Raw genomic sequence first — 10,106 nt, 5'->3', positions numbered from 1 at the left:
GTCCACAGCACCTTATTCCAACATGAAGCTGGCTTGTCCAGATGTGCTTTAGCAAACCTCAAGCTGCTCTGTTTGTGATGTGGGCGGAGACAAGGACTCCTCTGCATCACTCTCCCATACTGCATCTCCTTGTGTAAAGTGTGCTGAATAGTTGAACGATGCACAGTGACTCCATCAGCAGCAAGATGATGTTGTAGGTGTTTGGTGCTGGTCTGTGGGTTGTCTCTGACTCTTCTGAACATCCTTCACTTCTGTTTATTCCAGATTAGTCTTGGTCTGCCACTTGGAGCCTACACTTGAACTGTGCCTGTGGTCTAACATTTTCTCACAATGTTTCTCACAGTGGAGACTGAAAGATGAAATCTCTCAGATATCTTTCTGTCTCCTTCCTCTAAACCATGACGCTGAACAATCTTTGTATTCAGATCATTTGAAACTTGTTTTCAGACTCCCGCTGCCACTCTTCAGAGAAGATGAAAGAGGAGAAAAACTTACTATTGCCCCCCTTAAGTACCCTTTCTCATAATTGGAGTCACCTGTGTATGGAGGTCAAGGGTCACTGAACTTAACAAACCTAATTTAAGTTCCAATAATTAGTTCTAAAGGTTTGAAATCAATAAAATGACAACAGTGCCCAAATTAATGCACCTGCCTAATTTTGTTTAACCAATTATTGCACACTTTCTGTAAATCATTTAAACTTTATTTCACTTCTCTAATATCACTGGTTGTCCCATATATGATTTATTTTACTGATATTTTTAATCCAAACATTCAATGATTAATAAAGGTAAATCAGGAAAATTAACAAGGCTGCCCAAACTTTTGCACCGCACTGTATTACTGACAATGTATTTTAGTTTACCCTACTTATGCTAGGTGCTGAGTAAGACCATGATAATCTTGTAAAAAGTGGTCATAGCTTTAATTGCAGCATCARAAAACTACACATGGAAATGTACACTGATTCAAAGACTCCTTATGGTGAGTGTCCACATTGGACTTGGAGTTCCCTTGCCCAGACACAGGTCACTGGGGCCCCACTCCGGAGCCAGGCCTGGATGTGGAGCAAATTGGCAAGCCCCTTGTGGCCAGGCTTTTGCCCATGGAGCCTGGCCAGGCACAGCCCAAAGAGGAGACGTGGTTCCCCCTTCCTTTGGTCTTAACACCTGTAGGAGGGGGCAGAGGGGTTGGGTGCATTGTGCAATGGGCAGTGGTCAAAGGTGAGGACCTTGGCGGTCTGATCCTCGGCTACAGAAGCTGACTCCAGGGATGTGGAATGTCACCTCTCTGGTGGGGGAGGAGCCTGAGCTGGTGTGTGAGGTTGAGAGGTTCTGACTAGATATAGTTGGACTCACCTCGACGCACCGCTCTGGCTCTGGAACCAGTCTCCTCCAGAGGGGTTGGACTCTCTTCCACTCTGGAGTTGCCAATGCTGAGAGGTGCYGAGCAGGAATGGGCCTACTTATTGTCCCCCCATCTCGGTGCCTGTACGTTGGGATTCACCCTGGTGAACAAGAGGGTAGCCTCCCTCCACCTACGGATGGGGGGGACGGGTCCTGACTGTTGTTTGTGCCTATGAGCCTAACCCCGGATTTATACTGCATGCATCTCTGCTGCGCAGGTCGCAGCTGTGCATTTCAATTCCAGTTTACACTACCTCCGCTCCGCTCTGGTCCGACAGACGTGCAGGAAGCAGATCGCGCAATAAATTCAGTGATAAATGTGGAAGTCACAGCAAAAAATAATTAATTCTGTGAAAGATGAACTCCAAACACAGCTGACAACAATGATATAAAGGCTTTTGGTATCTATGTTGAAACTGTCTCGCTGTCGGCTTTCTGAAACTTCTGATTTCAAAATAAAATCCACGTGTATCATGTGTGTACTCATATGCTTCATGCTACATGTTTCTATCCGCTTCCCAAATAGAACRATACATTCTGACAGCATTTGTGTAGTAATATATCCGTATATTTATTGATATAGCCGCAATTTTGACATTATTCTGACAAATTATTCTGCCGAATAGTGTCTTATTTTGAAAATACTGATGTTGTGCTCGTGTCTTTTCCTGTTGGTGCAACGTAATCTTTCAAAATTGACTACGGCGCAGCTCTGGCATCCGGCAAAAATAGGATCTGTTCTAATTTTGATGGATCGCCGTCCACTCACCGCCGCCCTGCGCAGCCAGTGTAAACACTCTCATTGATTATAATGGGTGCGTATTTGCTGCGGAGGTCGGACCGGAGCGGAGACGGAACGCAAGCAATGTAAATTGGGGGTAACAGCAGTTCAGATTAACCACACTTTCTGGAGTCCTTGGAGGGGGTGCTGGAGAGCGCGCCTAACAGGGACTCCCTCGTTCTGCTGGGGGACTTCAACGCTCACATGAGCAATGACAGTGAGACATGGAGGGGTGTGGTTGGGAGGAACGACCTTGCAATCTGAAGTCGAGAGGTGTTTTTTTAATTAGACTACTGTACTCATCATGGATTGTCCATAATGAACACCATGTTCAAGCATAAGAGTGTCCATATGTGCTCTCGGCACCAGGACACCCTAGGCCGCAGTTCGATGATCGACTTTGTTGTCATTTCATCTGATCTGTGGCCAAACGTCTTGGACACTCAGGTGAAGAGAGGTGCGGAGCTGTCAACTGACCACTACCTGGCGGTGAGCTGGCTCCGATGGTGGGAGAAGATGCCGATCAGACCTGGCTGACCCAAACATATACTGAGGGTCTGCTGGAATTGTCTGGCAGAGACTCCTGTCAGATTGAGCTTCAACTTACACTTCTGGGAGAACTTTGAACACGTTCTGGTGGGAGTGGGGGACATTGAGTCCGAGTGGGCCATGTTCTGTGCCTCCAATGTCTATGCGGCTTACAGGAGCTGTACCATACCATACCATACCAACTTTATTTGTAAAGCACTTTAAACACCAACAGGACAAAAGTGCTGCACACAGTCATAAAATACAATATAATCATAAAATAAAAAATAAAAAGTAGAAATCTAACGAAACACAAACTAAAAAAAACACAATAAAACAAAATCAAACATCCCCAACTGTGACAAAAGTTAAAGAAAAAAGATGTGGCAAAACCTTGGACATGTGAGGAGTTCAGAGAGGCCATGGAAAAGATTTTGTATGGCTTTGACGTGATTTTGGTCCACCATCCAGCATCTTGGGGGGAAAGCGGTTCACCACCAGCACTGTTTACATTGTTAACATTGTGGATTGGTGGGCAGAACACTTTGAAGGCCTCCTTAACCCCACCAGCATGTGAWCCAATGAGGAAACAGAGCCAGGGGATCCTGGGTTGGACTCTCCAATCTCTGGTGCTGAGATCACTGAGGTGGTTAAAAAGCTCCTCAGTGGCAGGGTGCCGGGGGTGGATGAGATTGGCCCAGATTTCCTTAAGGCTCTGGATGTTGTGGGTTTGTATTGACTGATGCAACTCTACAATATCATGTGGACATCAGGGGCAGTTTCCCTGGATTGGCAGACCAGGGTGGTGGTCTCTCTATTTAAAAAGGGGGACCACAGAGTGTGTTACAACAACAGGGAAGTCACACTTATAAGCCTCCCTGGTAAGGTCTATTCAGGGGCCCTGGAGAGAAGGGTCCACCAGATAGTTGAATGTCTGATTCAGGATGAGCAGTGTAGTTTTCATCCTTGTCTGGGAACACTGGACCAGCTCTACACCTTCAGAAGGGTCCTGGAGGGTGCACGGGAGTTCGCTCAACCATTCTACAAGTTTTGTGTACTAGGGAGTCCTGTGGAGGATACTCCAGAAGTATGTGGTACCAAGCCTTTTGATACAGGCTGTTAGGTCTGTGTATGACTGTGTCAGAGCTTGGTTCGCATTGCCAGTAGTAAGTTGGACTCATTTCCTGTGAAAATTGGACTCTGCCAAGGTTACCCTCTGTCACCGATATTTTTAGGTGCAGCCAAAGTGTTGAAGGAATCCTGATTGATGACATTAGGATCACATCTCTGCTTTTTGCTGATGATGTGATCATATTGGCTTCATCAGATCATGCTCTCCAACTCTCACTGGAGTGGTTCACAGCTGAGTGTGAAGCAGCCAGGATGAGGATCAGTGCCTCCAAGTCCAAGTCCATGGTCTTGAACCAGAAAAGGGCAGATTGCCTCTTCTGGGTCAGAGGTCCTGCCCCGAGTGGAGCAGTTTAAGTATCTCGGGGTATTGTTCATGAATGAGGGAACAATGAAGTGGGAGATTGCCTTGGGATTCCCCAAAGAAGACCTGGCCCAAGTGGCTGGAGAGAGGGAAGTCTGGGTCTCTGTGCTTAGACTGCTGCCCCCGAGACCTGATCCCGGATAAGAGGAAGAAAACGGACAGATGGATGGAGGTTAGAAAAATTAATATTTGACCAAACAGATGCAAGGTAAGCACTATGGCAATCAACAAGAGATGGAAGCATCAAAAATCAACAACCCTGAAAACATTTGAGATATTTTTAACAAAATCAAAGTTTTGATTGTTTATATGGAGGGGGTTGTTCTAAAACTTAGACTAGAACCATCTTGTGGGGATATTGTTATAACCGCTCCAGCTTCAAATTCCAGCTTCCTGAGTGTAGTATAACAAAATAAATAAATGTCTATATCAAAACAYCAGTCTTATGAAACAGTCTGACCTGCATCTGAGCCATGGTCCAGAGTCCCCTTCTTGTTGGTGATGTTGAGAAGCTGAGCTGGATGAAGAGAAGCAGCTTCCAGAGCTTCTTCTGTACTGCAGCCTGAAACCAAGATGGAGATGAGATGAATGAGCCCAACAACTGGACATTGTGATAGGACCTGAAGGACAAAGTCATTTCAGAACAGAACCTATTCAGATCTGTAAGACAATAACACCACCAACAAAAAAACAAAACAAACCAGCATTATCAGAACGTGTGCAAACATTCAAATTCCAGGCATAATATAGATAACACTTTCACACTGTAGCATGAGCTACCGTGACCCCTGACATGACTTTCTAACCACCACTGGTCATGTCTCACGATTAACTGAACTTTGTTTTGAAAAAGCTTTCTTAGAGACAAAACTATATTTGCTTCAAAAAACTGTCACTATCATGCAGATAATGCTGACACAACAATCTGTTTTAATCCTTTAAGATTCATTATATTATATAAAAAAGAAAATAATCATTAATGATCACTAACATGATTGTCCTTTTTTAAAGGTATTTTTACTTCAAGTGTGTACTGTCACACTATGATCTGAAGATGATTTCTGAACTGTCATTCATTTTCACACCAGTGTTAATTTAACTGACTGTTCTCTTTTTACTGATTTTTCCTGAGCAGAAGATAAACAACACCTGTGCATTTTTTGACAGAGATGCCACTCTGTCTAAGTCAACATAATATTCTCCCCAAAAGAAATTTTATATTCTTCTGACAGAGACTTAAGCTATCTTTTGTTTTGTCTAAGAAAAACACACAGCTGCAAGCTGGGTGCAAAACTGTGAAAATTAGTCCAGTTTTGGTTTTCAGACAGTGATTATCTGAGATTTGCTGAGGAAGCTGGAAGCTTCAGGAACTGATGATGGGCGACAACCATCTGAGGGAAAAAATGTAATTCTTGATTACTGCAAATGGGAAGTTTGTGATGACCCAGCGGGGTCTGATTAGTGAATTCGTACGAACCTCTCCGTAATGACCTCAGGGCAGATCTGAATCATCTGGACCTCACAGTCTGGCACACAAGCCTTCACCTCCAATGAGACAGAGGTAGGTCTCCACCTTGGTGAGCTAATGAACCGTACCTTATCAGGCATTACACAAGTGGTTTGCAGAACAATCTTGGTTTAAACAGCCGAGGCAACTTTGATAAGATTCTTACGACTTGCAGTAAGATAAAAGTTACAAAAATCAATCTGGTTCAGATCTTAACACCTTCTTTCCAAATTGACAACAACTTATAGGTTTTAACTTGGGTCTCTTGTCAATTAATCAATAGAAAAAAAAATTCCATTGGGGAAAATGTATTTTCATTCTATAAAGGTTTTAACATCCAGACCTTATCTTAACTTGATGAATAACATCAAGTCTACAATCCTTTTCATCTTTAACTGTTTTATAAACCTTAATACTTTGTCTGTTATTTTTACTGTTTCAGTCACGATTCAATGAAATTGATTCTTGCTGTATTTTTGTAATAAATTACCATAAAAGACAAAGCTGGTTCCTCATCTTTGAGTATTTTGGTCTGAGATAAGAATTAACTGTTACATCATGACCTCATGACCTCACTCCAGTAAATTTGAGTCTGATTAAAAAGGTGAATAAATGTTGGTCATTAACTGACCTGGTGCCCCAACAGGTAAAAGTGTAATGTAGGACAGGAATAGTTAATCATATTTCAGTTTCTCTCCTAACAACTCACTACAACATTTATAGTAGTAAACCAAAAAAATAACAAGCCTATAAATGAATGTCCATGGTATTATGTCATACACCTAGGCAGACTAAAATTATAACCTAAAGCTCATATTGATTTGTTTTAATAAAAAAGTCTGTTTTTACAGTTCTGAAAATAAGAAATAAACCAACAATAAACTCATAATGTGTAATCAATTGTTTCTGTACATATTAAAAAAATTAAAAAACATTGTTAATCATTAAATAACCAATTTCTTTGTCATTTTGTCAGTTCTGCTAAAATCTTATTAACTAGCACAGAAGCAGTGTTTAAATGTTTGTAAGAACGTTTGAAAATGTTGGTCAGAAAAAATAATAATGCAGCCAATTTTTTTTTACTTTTAACTAAAAGAAGTAAACTGACCTGAAGCCTGTTTGAAGTGGCGAACACACATGTCCATTGTGGCAATGCTGCCGCTGAGTGTCTTTGTCCCTGAAAGATTAAAACTTGGTGTTTATGCACCTCAGTTTATGACAGAAGTGGAGTTTCCATCTATTTCTGTTCAGACTCATGACAACAACAACAACAACAACAACAACAACAACAACAATAATAATAGTAATAATAATCAGAAAAAACTGAGTTGTCTAAACAAATGTGAGCTCATCTCAGGTGCACAAAGAGATGGGACAAGCATTTTGTGGACATAAGCTTTTCCCAGGTGGGCAGAGAGACAAAGGACACATTCTACGGACACAAACTTGTCTCAAACATACAGAGAGATAAAGGACATGTATTGAGAAGATGAGCTCATTTCAGGAAGACATGAAGAAAAGTGCTCTGTGGTCCAAGTTTAATCTCTATTTCCAGGAGTCAATAATAAGACAAATAGACCAGATGGGTCTCAGTGAAACATTTAAAAACCAGAGTCTGATCAGTGTCAGCCAATCAAATTATCTGGATTATATAGGAGAAGAAGTTCAGTTATCTGGGAGAGACTCAGAGTAGAGCTGCTGCTCCTCCACATCGAGAGGAGTCAGTTGAGGTGGTTTGGGCATCTAGTAAGGATGCCTCCTGAAGCACCTCCCTAGGGAGGTGCTTCAGGAGGCATGCCCAACTGGGAAGGAGGCCCCGAGGAAGACCCAGGACACGCTAGAAAGACTATATCTCTCAGCTGGCCTGGGAACACCTTGGAGTTCATCCAGAAGAGCTGGAAGAGGTGGCTGGAGAGAGAGAGGTCTGGACTTCCCTGCTCAAGCTGCTGTCCCCGCGACCTGACTGAAGATATAGCAGATGATTGTGGATGGATGGATGGATGGATGGATGGATGGATGGATATAGAACAACATTTGATTTTCTTCACAAATGCTGATATTGTTGTAAATTATTGTTATTTAAATAAACTGATACAACTAAATAAACATGAAGCAATATGAGCAGAAACAAAGGTCAGCACAACGGCTCAGTGGTTAGCACCGACGCCTCACAGCAAGAAGGTCCTGGTTTCAGACCTGGGGTCTTTCTGTGCAGAGTTTGCATGTTCTTCTCGTGCTTGTGTGGGTTTTCTCTGGGTACTCCAGTTTCCCCCACAACACAAAAACATGTACAATAGGTTGCCTCCAGGCCTCCCTTGAAAAAGAGATCTGCAATCTCAACAGGACTTGCATGCTTAAATAACGGTAAATAAAATGTTTTAGTAAAATATTTTCTGTTCATTCATCTCATGAACAAAATATTCATGAATAATATCCAATAAAAGTTAGACATCTTGTTTGAGAGTATCTGTTAAAAAATAATAGTTATAAAACCTGCTACGTAGGCGTGGAGACCCTGGATCTCAATGACCTGCTGACCCAGAGAGTGACGGCCTGGAGGAAGACCCATAGCTGTGATTGCATCCGTCACCAACACCAAACCTGGAAAGTAAACAAATAGTTCTGACTCAACTCACTTTGAATCAAAAATGAAAACAGCAGCATGTCCTTTGTAGGCGTGTTTCCATCCAATTGTAATTCAAATTTTGAACAAATTTTTAAAATTTCGCAAAAAGGAAAAAACGAATAAATGCGAATCAGACGTGTTTCCATCAACTGGCTTGAAGCGAATCAGTTACATCAGATGCACGTGTGTAGTAAACAGGAAGTAAAAGTTGCATCTCAAGAAAATGGAGAGAAGTTATCAGGAACATGTTGCTATTATCAGGAAAGTTGTAATTATTTTTGTCATATCAACTGGTTTTGGCGATGTTCCTGCTGTCTGCAGATGTAGAGAAAGAAATGTGATTCTCTTCACGTTACAGGAATAACTGAGAAGACGCCGACAGCAGGAGGGTCCAGCTGAAGTCGCTCTGGTATCGGTACCAGTTTCAGACAGACAGCGAGAACAGCTGATCAACATGTGAAAATAAATGTTCGCTATGTCTGAACTTATTCTGCAAATGTGTTTCCATCTCTCCTTTTGCACATTAACTCATTTTTGAAAAAACCAAAAACCASCTCAAGCGAGTGTATCAACTTTTATGCAAATTAGAGTTTTTTTTCCAATCATGCCATTTCCATTCACCTTTTCTGATGTGATACTTCAAAATGTGCATTAAAAATGTTGATGGAAACACAGCTATTTTTGAGGGTTTGCTTTAATTTGTTTGTTTATAACTCATTTTATTTGATTTTAGTGCCATTTTTGTTCTTTTTAATAAGATATTTAGAACCACCAGCAAGTTATTTACAGTAGTTGCTTTGTAAATTTTTCTATATTCTAATAGTAAAGACCCATGAACTACTAAGTACGTACCCATTTTAACTTTAACATTTTTTACATAAAATGGAACAGATTCTTGAATAAGTCATAAGTGAAGCAAACTGTTCTGTCATCTTCCTCTATAAGATGTGTCTCCTGCAGAAATATATAAAATAGTCTATAAATTTTCATTTTTAATAACTTGTTTTACATTTTTAAAGCACTGTAGGCCTTTGCAGTCCTATATTTAAAAAAATGTAAAATTTACTGCTCGCAACATTTAAAGGGGCAATTCTCATTAAAAACATGCCCAGAGTGTCGCTTTGACTCMAGCCTGGTTTATACTACGAGTTGCACGTCTTGTTCCTCCTGCTGAGCAACAAAAAATTGCTCGATTTCTGTCTGTTCTCCCGCTGCTATCCCCCGGCGACAGCAGTCTTGTGCATTGCCCCCAGACAGAACTGTAAGATACAGACTTTGCAGCTCGGAGCATGTGATTGGTCAAAACTTTGTGGGTGTGTTTTTTCATGGGGAACACCACAGCTGCTGCAGCACTGAGGAGTAGGACTTYGATCAGCTCTGCCTTCTGCAGCTTATTTTATTTAAAATGATTGTTTTTGTCTGAAGTCAGTTGTTAAGAACTAGAAGAGCAGCTGGTTTTCAGATTTTCATGTCTTTTTTCCATCACCACCATTTAAAAAAGTTTTTCCACCACAGACTGTTCTTCACCCAACACAACACTGATCATTGACTGATAAAAATACAATATCCAGCCATGTTTATTGCTGTTTATGTACTTATATGAGCCGTGGGAGGCAGAGGGAGGATCTATGATTCAGTCTTTTTATACTTGCTCAGGAAAAAGACATCCCRCTGTCTCACATCTTATTGAAGTGTAATCCAAGCTTAAAGGGCCAATATTATGTATTTCTCAGGTAAAAATTTAAATACTATACCATAATAAAGTA

At 41.3% G+C, this 10,106-nt stretch overlaps 1 protein-coding gene across 1 annotated transcript in view; it reads right to left on the bottom strand.

Annotated features, from left to right (window-relative positions):
- The window catches only part of amdhd2 (amidohydrolase domain containing 2), a 49,327-nt gene that overhangs the window by 5,388 nt on the left and 33,833 nt on the right, over positions 1 to 10,106 (bottom strand). Inside the window, exons 9-11 of the mRNA XM_014031368.1 lie at positions 8,208 to 8,315; positions 6,823 to 6,891; positions 4,668 to 4,769 (exon numbers count right to left, since the gene is read on the bottom strand). Of these exons, the coding sequence (XP_013886822.1) occupies positions 4,668 to 4,769; positions 6,823 to 6,891; positions 8,208 to 8,315 (279 nt within the window). The remainder of the gene's footprint in view (positions 1 to 4,667; positions 4,770 to 6,822; positions 6,892 to 8,207; positions 8,316 to 10,106) is intronic.

The sequence above is a fragment of the Austrofundulus limnaeus genome, unplaced genomic scaffold, assembly GCF_001266775.1.
Source record: "Austrofundulus limnaeus strain Quisiro unplaced genomic scaffold, Austrofundulus_limnaeus-1.0 Scaffold1239, whole genome shotgun sequence".
NCBI lineage: Eukaryota > Metazoa > Chordata > Actinopteri > Cyprinodontiformes > Rivulidae > Austrofundulus > Austrofundulus limnaeus.
The sequence above is the reverse complement of the archived record's forward strand: the minus strand, read 5'-3'. Positions and strand labels throughout refer to the sequence as shown.